Consider the following 20,196-nt stretch of genomic DNA (forward strand, 5'->3'; position numbering starts at 1 on the left):
CGACTTGTGGCTCGCTTTTCTCTCCATTTTCTCGTATAGAAGCAACTTCAACGCCATCTGTATGCCTGCAAAGGGTTTCTCATCCCTAAAGGCCCAATACCATCACTACATGTCTCCAGCTGTTCCCCAGGGCTTTTTATACCTGCTTGTGTTTTGCTCTGTGTGGGGAGTGTGGCTGTGGGGTGCTGGGCACCGCCTTGCAGGCCGGGTTCTGGGCTCAGCCCGACAGTAGGGAAGGAACTAGAGTGGCCCTCGCTATGCCGGGCGCGGATTGGGGTCTTGAAGCTCGGTGGGACCCGAACACTCTCAGATTGCATCTTTCAGAGAATCGCCTCCGGGTTAAGGACTAGCCGGCCCCTCAGGCCTTGCTAATCGAGCTCCGGATGGGCAGCGGCCGCCTACGCCGTGGCTTCAGGGTCTGGCTGGCTAGGTTGCTAACAGAGTCCTGACTTGGAGAAACACTTCGGTGGTGGCTTCCGGTGCCCCGGAGCAAATAGCGACCGCGAGCGTTGACCGGCGGCGCCTGCGCAGGAGACACTTCCGGTGCGGTCAGGCTCGGCAATCGATTGCTCGGCTGGCGGCGCCTGCGTGCACGGTGCTTCCGGCTTGGGCTCGGGGCCGCGGGAACCTCCGAGTGTGTCGCCGGCCATGGCCTCTCTGCTGGCTAAGGATGCCTATCTGCAGGACTTGGCCAAGAAGATCTGCGCGCAGCCTGGCCCTGAGCGTCAGAAGAGCAAGTGGGGTAAGGCTGCCTACCCGAGAAGCCTTTGGGGAAGGACGCCGTCGCACGGGGCCCGCTGCCTTAGGTCGGGTCGGGACCCAACACGCGGGGTGCGAGAATCAGCGGGTGCCGGCGCGGGGCATGGTGGAGGGGAATGGAGTTAGGGAACTACCAGGCTCGAACGGAAAGAAAAACGTGCTAGTTACTGCACGAGTGAAGAGGTCGCCGAGTTTTCTCCCTGGCTTGTGTTGTTCTTCGGTTCTTGTCTGTGTGTGTGTTTCGTGTGTTGAAAGAGCGCACACTCCGTTCTTGGCCTTTTAGTTTAAAATGCTAACATTGCCTCATCGTTGGAAGTGGAAGTAAGTCTTACATCAAAAAAAAAAAAAGTTAATCGCGCTTGGGACTGCTTGGTGGGGAGGCTGAGGAGAAGAATCTCGAGGCCAAGGCTTGCCGGCCCGTCTAGGTTCCTCTCTGCGTGTGAGCATCTCTCAAAAAGCAAAAAGAGGTGGAGAGATGGCTCAGGGGTTAGGAGCAACTTGTTACTCTTGCACGGGACCCGGATTCGGTTCCTGGTACCTATGTGACAGCTTACAACAGTGTCCCTGACTGTAGTTCCATGGGCTCTGTACCCGCTTCTGGTGGCTCCAGTGGTTCCAGGCACTTAAAAAAATTTTTTTTTTGATTTTAAGATTTATTTATTATTATGTATACTATCAGATCTCATTATAGATGGTTGTGAGCCACCATGTGGTTGCTGGGAATTGAACTCAGGACCTCTGGAAGTGCAGTCAGTGCTCTGAACCTCTGAGCCATCTCTCCAGCCCCCCAGGCACAGTGTTGATGCACAGACATACATGCTTACCAACACTCATAAAATTCAGTGAGTCTTTGTGGGTGACAGTGGTGGTCCACGTGCCTTTAATAGCAGCACTTGGCAAACAGAAGCGAGGCAGATCACTGTGAATTCCAGATGGCCGAGACTGCGAAGTGAGACTCCATGGTTTTATTGTTTTTCGAAGTGAGACTCCATGGTTTTATTGTTTTTAGAAACAGTGTTTCTCTGTGTAACCCTTGGCTGCCCTGGAATGGTACTTACTCTGTAGACCAGAGTGGCCTTGAAATCAGATCCACCTGCTTTTGCCTCTGGAATGCTGGGATTGATTAAAGGTGTGTGCCACCACTGCTGGCTTGAGATGCTGTCTTAAACAAACAGGTAAAAAGAGAGAGCTGGAGAGATGGCCACAGCTCCTGGGAGGGGGCCAGGACCAGATCAGTTCCCCAGTATCCACTCCCTTTTGGTCTCAATGGGTACTTTCATTTATGGTGCACATACTCCGCACACTCACGTGATTAAAATACAATAAAGAGAAGCTCACAGAAAGGAAAAACGAGGGTTGGAAATAGGAGTTAGTGTCAGAGCACTTGCCTAACGTGAGTGAGGCTTGCTGTATGATACCATGTGAGACGACACAACAAGCAGCCACTCAGCCATGATGCACTGAAACCCACAGCTCTCACTCACCTTAAACAGGAAATCATGGCCTGGGAACATGGACTTAGGTTACTTTTATAGAACAAAGAAAGTCAAGGCAAGTTTAAGATACATTGGTGTTTACATCAGCAAAATGAAGAAAGCTTTTACAGGCCCAGCAGCTGGTGACATTTATTTATTTGTTTGTTTATTTATTTATTTGTATTTATTTGTTTATTTATTGGTGTTTTGAGACAGAGTTTCTCTGTGTAGCTTTGGCTGCCCTGGATTTCACTTTGTAGGGCAGGGTACCCTCACACTCACAGGCATCCCCCTGCTGCTGCCTGCCGAGTGTCGGGTTACAGGTGTGCACCACACTGGCTGCTGCTGACATTCTTAACTTTGAGGTCAGTCTGCTAAGCTAATAGACTTCAAAGGGTTTGTTATCCATTAGTCAGCTAGAGGTGGGCAAGGAACAGCGTTTTCACGGGGCCAAAGCTGAGCAGAGGTGAGGTAATCAGTGTCAGACCTGAGCGTTTAACCCTCTCCACATCACTGCAGTTCTAAAGAGTCAGTCAGTCTGTGCAGACATGGCTTCTTTCCAGGGATTCTCATTGACAGAACCAGCGACAGGCCAAAGTATCCCCAAAGCCCACCCCAGTGGGGTGATGGATCCTAAAAGCTGGAGACCTGGAGTGCACTGTACAACTTGCAGCCAGACCAACAGGTGGGAGAGTACCTGTGCTTTACTAAGTGTTGCTCGGCCTTCCTGCTTGACGAAGAGGATTTTTGGGAATCTGGTCAATTTCAGGGACTTCCTGAGTTTAAGGAACTTTCTGCCAAGATGGAAGGTTTTATTTAGGAGGAAATTGCCATAGCTGAGCCCAGTGATTGGTTTTGAACAGTGAGGAGAAAGTGTCTTAGCAGCACCATTCCTGGAAGTAGGTGTTTATGTTTAGCTAATGGGGTGTGACCACCCTGAAGCCGGAGTTTCTTTTCTGTTCCTAGTATAAATAACTGCTGGGCCAAATGTATTTTGGAGTTTTAAAAAACTTATTAATTTTTTTTTTTCATTTTTAGACAGGATCTCACTGTAGCCCAGCCTGGCCTCAGATCTCAGCTATCCTAGTGACTTAGCCTCCAAATGCTGGGATTACAGCTGTGTGGCCACATGCTGCCCAGGCAGTTGTTGGCTCTAAGCTCTGAGCAGGTGGTACTGGCTTAGCCACTTGGTCCTTTGCATCACTGGGGTCAGTGCCTTGTAGGACCTTTCTTTCCTGAGCTGGTCAGAGGGAAGGGATTCAGCTTGTTTTGTATTTCAGGTGTCAGAACCAAAGGCTCAGAAGCCGCCGAGCCCCTAAAAAAGAAAAGGAAGAAAACACAAAAGAAATCTCAGGAGCAGAAAGCTACTGAGAAGAAGACTAAAGCCCCGGAGAAGAAGTCTCCCACCTCTTCTAGGGCCAAGAAACCAACGGAATCCAAACAAGAGAACTCCAGCTCCCCGGAGTCTCCTAAAGGTAAGGGGCTCCAGGACGTGCCTGGTCAGGGCCAGCGTGGGCCTGGACACAGAAGCCCCCACTGTTCAAAAGTACTAGCAGGTGCATGGTAACGCTACAAGACTTTTCGGGGAGTGAAGAGCACAGGAGCGCAGTGGCAAATGGGGCATAAGAGCTCATGATGGTCCTGTGCTGCATGACAGCCAGGTGGCGAGGTACATTTGTTTTGCTAATTGTCATAGGGACCAATCTCATAATGCGGTTGTTAGTAACTTGTCTTAAAGGAACTGGGGTCGACCTTACTGGTGGCCTGTGCATCCATAAGTGGCCCTGGGGAAGGAAGGGGAGAAGTGGGGTGAGGTGGGGTGCAGGGGTGGACAACTCCCCCTTCAGCCTAGTTTCCTTTCCTGCAGAAAGCCAAGGCACAGCGCCTGATTCTGTCTTTGCACTGGATTTCCTGCGGCAGCGGCTACAGGAGAAGATCCAGCTGGCCCGGGGCCAGGTAAATGGGGCACCCTCCTGAGCAAGGCTTGTAGAGTTTTGCCCTCCCCACTTCTGTACTAATGTGGAGTGTGGGCATCTTTTGGCTGAGGTGGCATGTGTAGTTTTTTTTTTTCCTGGAGTACCTCAGTCCCCAGGGTCACCTGCCTCCTGGACGCTCTATATCCCCCTGAAGTGTGGCCTCTTTCTTTTGGGGAGCTGCCTCCACTCGTACCACATAGCTAAAGTGTAGCCTGAGTTGTCCCTCTAAAGGTCAGTGTCCAGAAGTGAGGTGACCTGACGAGCCGTGGCTCTGCTGCGTTGTGCTGGCTTCCCTGTCCCCCTTTCTAAGGCTTTGTTCTTGACCTTTAGCGTCACCCTCCCAGGATAGGCCAGTCCCTGTCTCCAGGTTCCTAAGATGGGAGCATCAGGGCTCGCGGCCCCCTGTCCTGTGGCTTGGTCAGATACCCAGTGATCTCTCTGGTGGTGGCACAGGATGGGAGGCCGAGAGCACTCAACCCCTGTGTCTCATGAGCAGAATATACAGTGCTCAGGACAGGCGCCCCATCTGAACTCTAGCATGGTGGATGGCCATGAGCAAGATGGGGTGCTCTGCTCCTCTGGGGGCCTGAAAACCGGAGCCATCTTAACCCGTGGATCCTCACCACACTGGGGGTGTTTGCATCTGGGTAACAGGTCATACATTGGTGAGACATGGACACCATGGACTTGTGGCCTGCATGAGGGTTTCCTCTCAGGTCAGCCATATTGCAGACAAGGGCTTTGAGGGTGAAAGAGCCCCGTGGCTGAACCCGCCCACCTTTTCTATTTTACCCTCAGGGCAGCACCAAGGTCTTGTCAGCTGCCACTTTAGAGAAAAGACAGCGGAGAAAGCAGGAGAGGGAGCGGAAGAAGAGGAAGCGGAAGGAGCTCCGAGCAAAGGAAAAGGCGGAAAAGGCTGAGAAAAAGGAGGAACCAGCCAAGGAGCCCCCAGAAGTGGCCTGCAAGGAGCTGCAGCAGCCGGGGCTGATCTTTAATAAGGTGGGGGTCGCCTGGGCTGAGTGCCTTTGGCCAACTTTGCTGCTTGCTGATGGTGTAGGTGCGTGTTGGTGACTCCCATCTGAGGGGACAAAGGCCATGTCAGTGGTCTCTGTCACTGGTGGGATCTGGGGGTCCTCTGTGCTATCGCTTTGTTGTGCCTCTTACCTGTAGGTGGAAGTGACTGAAGAGGAGCCAGCCAGCAAGGCGCAGCGCAGGAGGGAGAAGCGGCAGAAGGTGAAGGGGAACTTGACGCCGCTGACGGGCAGGAACTACAGGCAGCTGCTGGAGCGCCTGCAGGCGCGGCAGGGCCGGCTGGAGGAGCTCCGCGATCAGGATGTGGGCAAGGCCCAGGAGCTGGAGACCAAGATGAAGTGGACCAACTTGCTGTACAAAGCTGAGGGGGTGAAGATCCGCGACAACGAGCGCCTGCTGCAGGAGGCCCTGAAGCGCAAGGAGAAGCGCCGGGCACAGCGGCAGCGCCGCTGGGAGAAGCGCTCAGAGCATGTGGTGGAGAAGATGCAGCAGCGACAGGACAAACGGCGCCAGAACTTGCGCAAAAAGAAGGCAGCCCGGGCCGAGCGGCGGCTGCAGAAAGCCCGCAAGAAGGGCCGGGTGCTGCCACAGGACCTGGAGCGCGCTGGCCTCTCCTGAGCTGCTGGCACCTGCCGGGTTCCTGGCTGGGCACCGTCTCCACCCTTGCGGCGTGGGGTGGCATGCGGTGCCGGCGCAGAGTTAGGTGACAGCTGGGTCTCCTATGTGATGTCAACACAGTTCCTGCACCCTATGCCAAGATGTTTCAGCAGCGTCTTAAAAAGCAGGACAGTGTCCTCCAGTCCTGAGAGGGAGGAAGAGGGTCTATGCTGTGCCCATGTTTTGTGAAGGAAGGGTGGGGGGGGTACCCCACTGTCGGGTGGGGGGGGTACCCCACTGTCTTCCTGCCCACCAGTATTTCCAGTGGCCATGAGAACAAAGGGCCGTGACTACTGATTCTGTATGCACAAGTCCCTGGGAACAGGAGTTCTTGGAGAATCAGATCTAGGCAGGCATGGTTCTGGGCCAGAACTCCAGGGCTATCTGCATGGTCCTCCTGCTGCTTGTCATTTTAGTCTCATTTTCTTTTTTTTTTTTTTCGAGACAGGGTTTATCTGTGTAGCCTTGGCCATCCTGGACTCTCTGTTTAGACCAGATTGGCCTCAAACTCATAGTGATCCACCTGCCTCTGCCTCCCAAGTGCTGGGATTAAAGGCATGCACCACCATGCGCGGCTTAGTCTCATTTTCTTATAAACCTCAGAGTCTGCAGGATATGCCTTGGGTCACATGGCCACCTGTGGCTGAGGCTTAGGGTGTCGTGGTATGCTGGCTAGTTTTACGCCAGTTTGACACAACTTAGAGTTATCTGACAAGAGGGACCCTCAACTGGAATTCCCACTAGATGGGCCTGTGGGCAAGCCAGTGGTACATTTTCTTTACTGGTGAGTGATAAGGCTAGGGCCCAGTCCATGTGGGCAGTATCACTCCCGGCCTGGTGGTCCAAGCTAGCCATGGGGAGGAAGCCAGTAAGCAGCACTCCTCTACGGCTTTTGCTTTAGTTCCTGCTCCAGATTTCCGCCCTGGCTTCCCTTGATCATTACCTGGAAATGGAACATGAAGTAAACCCTTTCCTCCCCCAGGGTGCCCTTGCTCAGGGTGTGTTCTTTTATCACAGCAGGAGAAATCCTAAGATAAGTGTCTGTGCTCTCAGGTGGGGAGTCAGAGCGGAGTGGCTCCTGGGATGCTGGCCAGGGTGAGGTTGACGGTGAGAGCTTGGGTGTGGGAGTGTGTTGGTAGGGCTGGAGTACCATAAAAATTCCTAAAGGCTGAGCAGAATTAAATGATTTGGGTGTGGTGGGACACACTTTTAGTCCCAGTACTAAACATGTTTTGGCATACTCCTTTAATTGCAGCACTGAGGCAAAAAGATGGTGAGTCCATTACAGAAAGAGTTCCAAGGTGGCATGATTTTCAGAGGGAGACCCTGTCATAAGACATGAAAACATTTGGGGAGATGCCTCAGTGGGTAAAGAGCGGTAACTTCCTAGGCCCACTTTAATTTTTGGAACCCTTTCTAAAATCCAGATGTGGTGTGCACCTACAGCCCTAGCATCCCTTGAAAGATGAGAGCTAGAGACACAGTTGCCCTGGGAGCTCCTAGGCCACCTACCCCGGACTGTGGTAGCAGAGGTGAGACCCTGCGCCGACAAGCTGGAAGTCAAGAGCCAACTCTTGTGGACTTACCTAGGCACACATATACACCCCTCCACCCCCACAGAAGCCAAAAGCAGCTGGTGAGGTGTCTGTGTGAGCCCAGTGACCTGAGCTTGGTCTTGATCCTGCAGTGGAAGGAAGGCATTGGCTGTGAGGCAGCCTGGGGCATGCCATTGAGGTAAAAGTCAGTGATCTAGAATGTTGGGTACATATAGTTAGGCAGGTGACTGGAGTTCTAAGATTATGGAGGGGTAAAGAGTATGTATATTCTAAAGTATTCCAAGAAACCACTGGTTATGTTTGATAATAATGTCCTCAAAGGCTGTGTCTGAGAATTTGGGCCCCCAAGTGGTACAGGGGCTTTTGGGAGATTGCCTTGTGAAAAGTCTTCCTTTCCCTGTTCCCCTAGCACTAGGGCTGCCATCTTCCCTCCCCATGAAGGGGCTGATGGTCCAGGCTCTGAGTTTGACTAATAAACAAGCCCCTGTGTGATTTGCATCCAGCTGATTCCTGGTAGTCCTTGGGGGGGCGGGGGTTCACAACTTGGGCATTACAAAAACAGTCACTGTTTTCCAAAAGAATTTTCTTTTCAAGGTCTAAGTACTTAGAAAAAACACTCCTCCATTGCTTGTGGGAGTGTAAACTTGTACAACCAGTTTAGAAATCCATCTGGCGCTATCTCAGGAAATTGGGAATAGGGCTACCTCAAGACCCAGCCATACCACTCCTGGGCATATACCCAAAAGATGCCCCACTGTGCAAGGACATTTGCTCAACTATGTTCACAATAGCCAGAATCTGGAAACAACCTAGATGTCCCCGCAAGTGAAGAGTGGATAATGAAACTAGTATATTTACACAATGAAATATTATTCAGCTGTCAAAACCAAGGAAATCTTGAAATTTGCAGGCAGATGGGTGAAACTAGAAAAGATCACCCTGAATGAGGTAACCCAGACCCAGAAAGACACACATGGTATATACTCACTTATAAGTGGATATTAGACCAACGTAGATGTCCTCTGAGAGACTTCACCTAGTGGGGGGTCGGGACAGGTGCTGGGACTTGCAGCGGGACTCTGGGTGGGGAGCTCTGTGAGTTGAATGGGAAGAGTTGGGGCATGGAAGGGGGGAGGGGTTGTCAGGAGCTCCACAGGGAGGCTATCAAGGCTGGCGAGTCTGGTCCCAGGGGAGCCTGCACAAACTGATGCACTAACAAAGGACATTGCAAGCAGAGAACCTAGACTCCACGTTCAGATGTAGCCAATGGACAGCTCATTCTCCACGTGGGAGAAGAGTGGGGGACTGCCTCTGGCATGAACTCTGGTCCCAAGTCAGAAACTTTTCTACATAGGTCTTCAATTTTTTTTTTTACTTTTTTTTTTTTTTGTGTGCTAAAAATACGAATTCTAAGATACTATCTTCTCTTTGCCTTAAGAATCCCTGTGAACTGAGTATGATGGTGCACACCTTTCATCCTGGCACTTGGTGGCCTGGCAAGTCTACAAAGCCAGGGCAACACAGAGAAACCCTGTCTCGAAAAACAAAACAAAAATCAAGAATTCCTGTGAGAGAATGAGTAGAGGGCAAAACAATCCAAATACAATCCAGCTTCGGATCCAAGCAGTCCACATGTGCACCCTGTAATTTCGACCAGAGTCAACTCTCAGCCTCAGTGGATAATTTTCTTGGAGCATTTAAGTCCTTATCACTGTGTAAGGTTTGAAACAAATTACTTAGCTCTTGAATAGTTAATCCAATTGTGGGCTGTAGCCAGTTAATATCTTCCAGCAAAAATTGAAAATCATTAAGAGTTTGTAATTAATGTCTCCTGATTTGTACTTTCTGTGGCCAAACTTTCTGTAAACCTACATAATGTAAATCCTAGATAATTGATAGAATCCCCGTTTTGTTTTGTTTTTTGTTTTTTGTTTTGTTTTTTTGGTTTTTTGATACAGGGTTTCTCTGTGTAGCCTTGGCTGTCCTGGACTCACTTTGTAGACCAGGCTGGCCTCGAACTCACAGCGATCTACCTGCCTTGCCTCCCGAGTGCTGGGAATAAAGGCGTGTGCCACCATGCCCAGCTTGTATTTTTTTTTAATTTTGTATTTTTTACTAGCAATTTGTAATCCCCAGAAAGGCAAGTTACTTCATCAAACATTTTTTTCTTAGAATCCCAGCACTCAGGAGGCAGAGGCAGGCAGATCACTGTGAGTTTGAGGCCAGCCTGGTCTACAAAACGAGCTTGGACAGCCAAGAAAACATAGAGAAACCTTGTCTCAAAAAACCAAAACAAACAAAAACAAACCAAACAAAATGGAAAAACCCACATTTTTCTAAGGTATCTGCATCTGAATCAGCCAGTAAGATATCATCCATATAATGATAGAATTATAGATTAAGGAAATTATTTATGAATTATTTCTAATGGCTGTTGTATAAAATATTGGCATAAGGTAGGACTTTAATATTTCTTTTAGTAAGACTTACCAATGATATCTCTTTATTGGACCACTGAGAAAGCAAACCTTTTCATATCCTACTCATGCAAAGGGATTGTGAAAAATCAATCTTTTAAATCAATTACTATCAAAGGCCATGACTTAGGTAATAAGGAAGGCAGTGGGAGCCGGGCGTGGTGGTGCACGCCTTTAATCCCAGTACTTGGGAGGCAGAGGCAGGTGGATCTCTGTGAGTTCAAGGACAGCCTGGTCTACAAAGTGAGCCCAGGACAGCCAAAGCTACACAGAGAGACTGTGTCTTGAAACGGCAACAACAACAACAACAACAATTCTGGCCATTGCTGGGGCCTTCTTTTTGGATTATCTCAGAAATAGCATTATTTCTCAGAATTCCTTGCCTACAATGGCTTTTCAAATGACCTGGCTTACCCCAATTAAAAATCTTGATTTCTGAGCCGGGCGTGGTGGTGCACGCCTTTAATCCCAGCACTTGGGAGGCAGAGGTAGGCGGATCGCTGTGAGTTTGAGGCCAGCCTGGTCTACAAAGTAAGTCCAGGATGGCCAAGGCTACACAGAGAGACCCTGTCTCGAAAAACCAAAAAAAAAAAAAAAAAAAAACTTGATTTCTTTTCTTTTCCTTCCTTCCTTTCTTTTTTAAAAAAGATTTATTTATTTATTATGCATACAGTGTTTTGCCTACATGTACACCAGATCTCATTATAGATGGTTGTGCGCCACCATGTGGTTGCTGGGAATTGACCTCAGGACCTTTAGAAGAGCAGACTCTTAACTTCCAGCTTTCTTTCTTTCTTTCTTTCTTTCTTTTTTTCCCCCAAGACAGGGTTTCTCTGTGTAGCCTTGGCTGTCCTGGACTCACTTTGTAGACCAGACCGGCCTTGAAAACTCACAGTGATCCCAAGTGCTGGGATTAAAGGTGTGTGCCACCATGCCTGGCTCAACATTTTGATTTCTTTCTTTAAAAAAAAATACATTTATTTATTTATTATTATGTATACAGTGCTCTGCCTGCATGTACACATGCAGGCCAAATGAGGGCATCAGATCACATTATAGATGGTTGTGAGGTACCATGTGGTTGCTGGGAATTGAACGCAGGACCTCTGGAAGAGCAGTCGGTGCCCTTAACCTCTGAGCCATCTCTCCAGCCCAACATTTTGATTTCTTAAAACTTTCAGAATTTATTCATTCTATCAGAGTGGTATTGTAAATGTGAGATCCAATATCAGTCATATTTCTAATCCATTCATCTATTGGTGCTGATAATACTGTTATATATATTATATTGTTATGTTGTATTATACATATTGTTATATTTATATAATACAATATATTATATATAACAATTATATATCATGAAAAATAAAGATATATGTTGTATTGCATTTTATAATACTAATAAATAGATACAATACAACATAATATATAACAATGTTATATATAAAACAATATACAGCAATAAAAATATATAACATATACCGTTATGTATTATATATTTTAGAATATGTATGTATGTATATATATTTATATTTCAAACTGATGACAAATGGCTGAGTTGTCTATTTAACATATCAAATAGGTTCTCCTACCTCTTATAGGTCCTTCTGGCTGGCATACCACGCCTGCTACCGTAAACTTTCCAGCCAAGAGGGCTGTGATGCTCTCTTCCCTATATAATCCAACCATTTTGACTACTCACTCTCTTTGTACCTTGGGGCCTCCTGGCTGCGGCACCTTGACCTCTCTCTCCCCTCTTCCCACATGGCCTAGCTCAAGGTCATATCTACTTTGGGCTCTCCCATATATCCCTGCCTCTCCCACATATGCAATAGACTTTCTCCTCCACCGTACCTAGAGGCAGCCATGTCTCCCCGCCCCCTGCCTCTCTCCCTGACCCCTCTCTCATTCACAAAGCAAAAGCCTGACTCTTGGGCACCAGTGATCAGATTAAATGATGAACGGGTGAATAAACTCATGGGAAACTGGGAAAGAGCCTCACTTCCAGAGTAGCTGAGCTGGAGGGCAGGCCTGAGGGCTGTCCTTAGGGTGTTGACGGCCACCTTGAAGTTTGTAAGTACGAAGGAACAAGGACAAAAGTGGACATGGTTTTCATAGCTCAGAGTCAGGGGATGAGGAGTTGGGGAGGACAGTCTTGGGTTGGAGAAATTGCTTCTGCTCATGGGAAGTCTCCATTTGCTTCAGGCTTGCATATGTTCCCAGAATCCAAGCTGAACTGGGAGGAAGGGCAGTTCAGAAACAAAACAAAACTCATGAGATGCAGACAAACGAAGACGGCCACACCCCAGCACCACTGTCGGTGGTTTCCTGCCTCTGCTGGGACCTCCAGTCAGGGAAAGCTGGACCCTGGGGCAGACTGCAGAAAAGAACTTCAAGGGGAGTCCAGTGAAGTCAAGTTAGTGAGCTTATTAAGTATTTAGGAGGCTGGAGAGATGACCCTACTGCATTTGGAGTGTTTGCTGGTGCTTGCAGCAGACCTAGGTTTATATCCAGACACCAGCATCAACATCACAACCACCATTACCTGCAGTTCAGGTGATCTGATGACCCCCCTTCGGCATGTGCACACATGGGGTTTGCACACAGAATAGCAGGCATTCCCACACACAAACAAACAAATAAAATTAGAAAAAATTTAAGTATTCAATAAGATTATAAAAGAAAAGGCTAGTATACATGCTCAAGTCACACATAAATAAAATTAAAAACATTTTTAAGTATTCAATAAGATTATAAAAGAAAAGGCTAGTATACATGCTCAAGTTACGGGTATGGGCTCAGGGAGAGTGTCGTACTCAATCCTGTGGCTCTCTATGTTACCTTGCTCAAAAGAATGTATTTTACAAGAAGGTTCTGGAAGAAGAAGGTAGAGAGAGGAGGAGGTTGCCATGAGGACAGAGAGACACAGGAAAGCAGCCAAGGAGAGACTGAGATGATAATGACTACAAATTCTTGGGAAGAAGACAGTTCAATATGTCACTCAGGAGCCAAGACATGAAACGAAGAGGGAAAAAACCTGAAGGAACAACATGGCCACAGGATGCAGCATGCCTGCACTTGAAACCTGGCCCCTTCCCTGCAGCACACTCTCAGGAGTGCTCACACCAAAACAGGTTTCCTCCACTCCAAAATAGACAAACTATTTTCTCCCTGTTTTACAGGGTTCAGGCATCAAGACAAGGCCTAGCTTGGGACTTGTCTACAGTGGTGGCCGTTACAGCCACCGGGAGTGTGCGCCACGGGTCTCAGATGGCAGGGTCACCGTGAACTTGTTGCCTCTGAGATGCTTTGAACTTACTGTTAGCCACCACAGACATGGCTTTTAGGACTAACAAAGCTAAAAGGCAAAACTTGAATCCCTTCCGTCCAAGCACTCTGCGACCATCTGTAAGTGCCCCTGGTTAGTTCTACTTAACACGAGCTAGGGCCATCTGAGAGGAGGGAACCTCAGTGAGGAAACGCCTTTGTAGGCAAGCCTGTGGAGCATTTTCTTAGGGATGGATCAGGGAAGGCCCAGCCCATTGTGTGTGGTGCCATGCCTGGGCTGGTGTTCCTGGTCTCTATAAGAAAGCAAGGCACATGGAGCAGCTCCCCTCCATGGCCTCTGCATCAGCTCCTGCCTTCAAGTTCCTGCCCTGTTTGAGTTCCTGTCTTGACTTCCTTCCATGGCAAACAGTGATATTGCAGTGTAAGTTGAATAAACCCTTTCCCAGAGTTGCTTTGGTCATGGCATTTCAACAGCAATAGTAACCCAAACTAAAGAAGTATGCTACACTTAAACAACTACAACAAGGTTTGATAAAGCAAAGCTTAAATTTAAATAAAATTTAGGGTCTGGGGAGGTGATGGCTCAGTGGTTAAGAGCATTGTCTGCTCTTCTAAAGGACCTGAGTTCAATTCCCAGCACCCACATGGCAGCTCACAACTGTCTGTAACTCCAGTTCCAAGGCATATGATACCAGTGCACATAAAATAAAACTAAATAAAGGTTATTAAAAAAATTTAAATAAAATTTAAAAGCTAAGTAAAAATGTATGAGCTAGTTTACTAATTTTTTTTTAATCTTAAAGCATTTCCTTTTGAAATGAAATTTTGACTGATTGGGTTGAAAGAGGAGTGGTGTATATTAAAACTCACAATTACAAATGTCCTGGTCTGCAGGAAGCCTATTTCATCAGTCATTTGCTGCTTTTAAACTTTTTCATGATTTATTTTTCTTTACTTTATGTTCATTCATATTCTGCCTGCATGTATATCTATAGCAGACCTGATAGACTCCAATACAGCTGCAATCTTCCAAGCATGTGTTTGGGGGTAACCTGTTTTAGACCACCACAGCCCTACAGATAGCTCTTCGTATCCCAGTGCTGTCTGATTTCCAGACCAATCTATTATAGGATCATCAGCTCCAGAAATACTAAATATCATGGGTGTGTTTTTATAACATTTTCTCCAATTAATGGAATTTTAAATGCCAAATCTTTTTTAATGTCTATTTCCAACCCACATGGTCTAAGAGCCTGAGGGGGAGGAGATGATATGTCTAATCTGTTGAAATTTGGCATGTTCATATTTACCTTTTGAGTAGCTGGTACTAACATTCTTACTCCAAACTTGGGGATAAACAGTCATAAATCAGATTTAGTTTCATTTTTAATGAAACAAATAGGCATGTCTAATCCAGATCCAGTATAATTAAAGTTCATGAAGTCCTGTTTGTTAGTCTTTTTAATCTGTAGAAATCCCAACAAATGAGTGTTATTTGTAGCAACTGTAACTTCAGGCCTTTCCCGTATTGTCCGGTGTAACATGGCAGAGTGGTGTGCTAGGGTGGTTGGTGTCTGGAACATGGGCCCAATTAACTTTGCCTTCACTAGTCTTTCACAGGTTCATCAGGGATACTAACAGGAGAGTTGTTGACATCTGCATGTTGGACCAGCCTTTCAGGAAGCCATTGAACATTATCAGCATCCTGTGGAAAAACACAAACATGCCGTCATCCCCATATTAACGCAGGGTTGGGGCTATTCCATAAACCGATAATAGGATCTTTCTACCTCACTTTAGCATAAGTTCTTTGAGTAGTTGGATGCCAAAATTGGTTAGCTGCCAAAGGTCCCTGAGCATCCAAATTTAAAAAATTGAAAATAAAAAGAGCATGGTGTAAACTATTATGTAGGGAGGAGGGGTATGGTTCCCTGTTCTTTATTTTAAGTAGATGATTTTTTAAAAGTACTGTGGGCTTGTCTAATAATGCCCTGACCTTGAGGATTATAAGGTATTCCAGTTTTATGTATAATAGAAAACTGAAAGTCGGGCGTGGTGGCACATGCCTATAATCCCAGCACTCGGGAGACAGAGGCAGGTGGATGGCTGTGAGTTCGAGGCCAGCCTGGTCTACAAAGCGGGTCCAGGACAGCCAAGGCTACACAGAGAGAGCCTGATTCAAAAAAACAAAAACAAAAACAAAAACAAAAAACTGAGAGCAAAAGTGTTGGAACTTGGGCCCAATATACCCTGAACCATTATCAGTTTTAATCACTGATGGCTGACCTAGAGCAGTAGAACTTTGTAAACAATGGGCAATGACATGTTTAGAAGCCTCACCAGTCTGAGCTGTGGCTAAGATGAAACCAGAATCAGTGTCAACGGTTACACGAGCGTATTTGAATTTACCAAAATTTGCAGTATATGTGACATCCATTTGCCATAATTGGTTAGGAATCAACCCTCTAGGATTAATTCCATAGTTAGATACAGAAAAAAATTGTGGAACTGTTTAGCAATTTGTCAGTGGCTTCTCGAGTAATATGGAATTGTTTTCTTAAACTCTGACCGTTTTGATGGTGCAAAGCATGTGAATTCTGAGCAGTTCAATTTGAGAAAGAAATATTTGTCGAGCCGGGCGTGGTGGCGCACGCCTTTAATCCCAGCACTCGGGAGGCAGAGGCAGGTGGATCGCTGTGAGTTCGAGGCCAGCCTGGTCTTGACTTTGACCTGTTTCTTGTAAATGAGTTATGGTAAACCGTTTAGGACAATTTTGAGGCCATTAATTAGCAGAAATAATTGATACATCAGCCTCAGTATCAAGCAAACCATAAAGTTCTTTTCCATTTATAATTAAATATAACTCAGGCTGCTGGGACCCAATAGCTTGAATCCAGTAAGGACCAGAAGAACCAAATCCTTGATTTCTTCTTTTTTTTATTATGACACATATTTTTTGTTTTGATCTGGGGGATTAATATTTGCCCTATATGCTGCCCCATAGGAATTACTGAAGTAGTAGTAGGTGAATATACCATAACCTTAACTTACCCACTATAGTCATTGTCAATAACTCCTGGTTGTACAAAAATGCCACTCATGGTGGTACCACTCCTCCCAAGAATCAAACCCACTGTATTAAGTGGAAAAGGCCCCAAAAAATCCCAGTTGCGCGGGTTTGCGTTCCCACATCAGGAGTTAACATTGTGTAGGAGGTGAGACTGAGGTCCAGTCCTGCGCCGCCGGGCGTTGCTCTGATGAAATCCTTGCTGTGGAATAACATTCTGTATTGCCCCATGACACTGTTGCAAGGCCTGAGGCAGGCCCCTCCACCCGTATCCCTGCCATAAAGGATTTCCTTGTGCATCTCTCTCTGGTCTGCACTCCTTTGTCCAGCGCGTCCCCCATTTGCATCTAGGACACACACAAGGTGATTTTTCTCATTTGGACATTCTATAACACGATGTTCCATCTGACCCCATCCAAAACAACTACCTGGAGGGCCTGATCTATTCTGTTGAAATAAAGCCTCTCTTACCGTTTCCCCTCGCAATGCTGTAGTCTTAGCGAGACCCTGGCTATAGGAGGGTCGGCTAGAGCCCGGTTGAGAGCCAGAGTCCAGAGTAGATGTAAAAGCAAAGGAATTTTATTGAGCTAAAGTGCTGGGGTCCAGCTCAGAAGAGTTGGAAGACCCCGAAGAGCAGAAGCATGGGCTATTTATGCTCTCACAGAAGCAGGACTAGCAGGGGATGATTAGTACCAACATGATCGAGTGGGAGAAAGCGCACGCGCAGGAGAAAGCGCAGGGGCAGGAGAAAGGGCACGGGCAGGAGAAAGGGCACGGGCAGGAGAAAGGGCACGGGCAGGAGAAAGGGCACGGGCAGGAGAAAGGGCACGGGCGGGAGAAAGCGCACGGGCGGGAGAAAGCGCACGGGCAGGAGAAAGCGCACGGGCAGGAGAAAGGGCACGGGCAGGAGAAAGGGCACGGGCAGGAGAAAGGGCACGGGCAGGAGAAAGCGCACGGGCAGGAGAAAGCGCACGGGCAGGAGAAAGCGCACGGGCAGGAGAAAGGGCACGGGCAGGAGAAAGGGCACGGGCAGGAGAAAGGGCACGGGCAGGAGAAAGGGCACGGGCAGGAGAAAGGGCACGGGCAGGAGAAAGGGCACGGGCAGGAGAAAGCGCACGGGCAGGAGAAAGCGCACGGGCAGGAGAAAGCGCACGGGCAGGAGAAAGGGCACGGGCAGGAGAAAGGGCACGGGCAGGAGAAAGCGCACGGGCAGGAGAAAGCGCACGGGCAGGAGAAAGCGCACGGGCAGGAGAAAGGGCACGGGCAGGAGAAAGGGCACCGGCAGGAGAAAGCGCACGGGCAGGAGAAAGGGCACGGGCAGGAGAAAGGGCACGGGCAGGAGAAAGGGCACCGGCAGGAAAAAGCACAAGGGCAGGAGAAAGCGCAAGGGCAGGAGAAAGCGCACGGCTTTCTGAGTGAGCTAAAAATAGTTGTGGACTTTCTCAACTAGGAGGGGTAAGCACATTCCTGAGGTAGTGGAAATTTAAATACAAGCTGGCCGTCCTTAGACCAGGCTGGACTCTTTGTTCCCTCATTTTCTAATGTACCTATTTCAATCCTGGAATAAAGGTTATAGTTCATTCGTATCATTAAGTCTAGAGTACTGCTGTCTCAGAACCATGAAAAAGGCCACCATGACTCGATACACAGGGTCCTGTGTTACGGGCTCAGAGCTTCGGATCACCATCCTTCCTGACGCAGCAGGATAGGAGAGTGATACCGGAGCTTCAAGGGTAATGGGTTTATAAGGAAAAACTGTAATTAGGGGTTGGGGTCACTGGGAAGTAAGGAAAAAACCGTAAGCAGGGGTCATGAGTCTCAGGAATGTGGACCTTCAGGCAGGTTGGGTCCAGGAGGCTGAATCTCCAGGGAGGTTGTTTATCTCAGAGGATCATTGGGCGTTAATTGTATCTAATTGTTCCGGTGCAGTTTCTGGAGAGTGCTGGCAGGTGTCATTCCCAGAACACAGGGAGAAGGGCACCTAGAGGACAACTTCTCATACAAACCATCATTCATTGCAGAATATAAATTACATATAGGATATGGCATTAATTTTGCCCCTACATTCCCCCTTCTGACAAGTTCATTGAAGACCTAATCATGGGTTTTTCTGAAACTTATTTTTCTGAGTTGGCCTGTTGTAGGGCCAAGCGCTTTGTCCTAATGACTGGATGGCACCCAGTCTTTGCTTGGTATAAGGGAGGACACAAAGCATGACTGGTTTAGCCAGAACTAAGAGTCTGTTTTCTTATAGTCATTTGTCCCTCGTGCCAAAGAGTTGCCCTTGACTTAGCATTTCAGCCTATAAAGTGGGGTAATGAGTGAAGTCATTCTTTTCTTCTGTAGCTCCTTCCTGCTGACATTAGGGGCGCTGTTATCAGTGACCCCAGGGAGGCTGAAAAGCTAGTCAAAGGCTAGGCAATGGGGGCACTTATCAAAGCATCTGTTTAGCTGATCCAGCTGAAGAGACAGGGAGTAGTCACATCTGCAGAACTGGTTTACATCAGCTTCCAGCAGGTCCAGCTTCTCAGCAGCTCTGGATAGGGTCTGTTAGCCAGGTAAAAATCTGCTGAGACAAGTACAGACGAGGGACAGAAGTTAAAATTGTGTCTATAAGACAGCTGGAGTAGGCTTATGCCTTTGGAACCCAGTAAAGGCATGAACATTCTTTTCTCAGTCCAGAGGATTTGATATACAGGTTGGACAGACTCATTTTTAGCATGATGAGAAGCAACCCTAAGTCTATATTCAGAATGCAACCAAAGGGAAATTAGAATCTTGAGCTTGGGACTGATTAATAAGCAGCCAATATTCTACCAGTTTATTATAACCATTGATCTCATTTTAAATCTATAACTTGGATGGCCGGGCGTGGTGGCGCATGCCTTTAATGCCAGCACTCAGGAGGCAGAGGCAGGTGGATCGCTGTGAGTTTGAGGCCTGCGTGGTCTGCAAAGCCAAGTCCAGGACAATCAAAGCTAACACAGAGAGACCCTGTCTCAACAAAAACCAAAACCAAAAACAACAACAACAAACAAAAATAAGCGACCAGTACTCTACCAGCTTATTATAACCGCTGATCTCATTTAAAATCTATAACTTGTACTTCCGTACCTTAAAACTTCTCTTAAGATCCTTTAACTTTTGTAACTTGCACTTACCAACATTTAAACACTTTCTTAGACCCTTAAATATTAAACATTTTTTCAGACTCTCAAACACTAGCATTTCACCTTGAAACTCTTATAGACAACCTTAAAACACCTTCTTGGAACAGTTTCTTAGACCTTTTAACATTCTTATCTTGCATGTATCAACCTTTCAAGGATTTCTCAAGCCCTCAGATGCTTTACTTGCCTAACTTAACTTTCAGATCCTCAGACCTTATAAAAACCACACCCTTTTTAATCCATTTATTCACTAAGAGACACAGGCAGTTGCGTTCTCTAAAAACTTTTTTATTTAACATGAAACCTATGAGCAAGGCAAGCCTGTTGTCTGTTTGTCTTTTTAAATAAGAAAAGAGACCTAGTACCTAGTAGTTCTAACTAGCTAATGAACTGACTAGTGTACTAACAGAGAGACCTAGTACCTAGTAGTTCTAACTAGCTAATGAACTGACTAGTGTACTAACAGAGAGACCTAGTACCTAGTAGTTCTAACTAGCTAATGAACTGACTAGTGTACTAACAGAGAGACCTAGTACCTAGTAGTTCTAACTAGCTAATGAACTGACTAGTGTACTAACAGTAGATCTAATTGCCTTCTAGCTGTCAAGCTACCATTAGCTCAGCCATCAGTGTAATCAGAGACCTGAGAAGGATAAATTGTAACCTAGACAATATTATGTACCAATCAAAATGGCAGAGGTGACTAGCTATCTCCTGGTCCCTAGACAGTTGTCCCAGT

The 20,196-nt window shown here is 47.1% G+C and overlaps 1 protein-coding gene across 1 annotated transcript; it reads left to right on the forward strand.

Annotated features, from left to right (window-relative positions):
- The first annotated feature begins 548 nt into the window (after positions 1-548).
- On the forward strand, positions 549-7,957 carry SURF6 (surfeit 6). Its single transcript, XM_084799767.1, has 5 exons — positions 549-742; positions 3,515-3,709; positions 4,102-4,190; positions 5,009-5,209; positions 5,381-7,957. Exons 1-5 carry the CDS (start codon positions 649-651, stop codon positions 5,858-5,860), a joined length of 1,059 nt encoding a protein of 352 aa, XP_084655893.1. The 5' UTR covers positions 549-648; the 3' UTR covers positions 5,861-7,957.
- The last annotated feature ends 12,239 nt before the right edge of the window (positions 7,958-20,196 follow it).

The sequence above is a fragment of the Acomys minous genome, assembly GCF_964271855.1.
Source record: "Acomys minous genome assembly, chromosome: 10".
Lineage (NCBI taxonomy): Eukaryota > Metazoa > Chordata > Mammalia > Rodentia > Muridae > Acomys > Acomys minous.

Bases quoted from the DNA above. Each gene is read 5' to 3' on its own strand.
- SURF6 (XM_084799767.1), top strand. From the start codon at position 649: ATGGCCTCTCTGCTGGCTAAGGATGCCTATCTGCAGGACTTGGCCAAG. The intron at 743-3,514 runs GTAAGGCTGCCT...TTTGTATTTCAG, and splicing joins GCGTCAGAAGAGCAAGTGGG to GTGTCAGAACCAAAGGCTCA. The intron at 3,710-4,101 runs GTAAGGGGCTCC...CCTTTCCTGCAG, and splicing joins CTCCCCGGAGTCTCCTAAAG to AAAGCCAAGGCACAGCGCCT.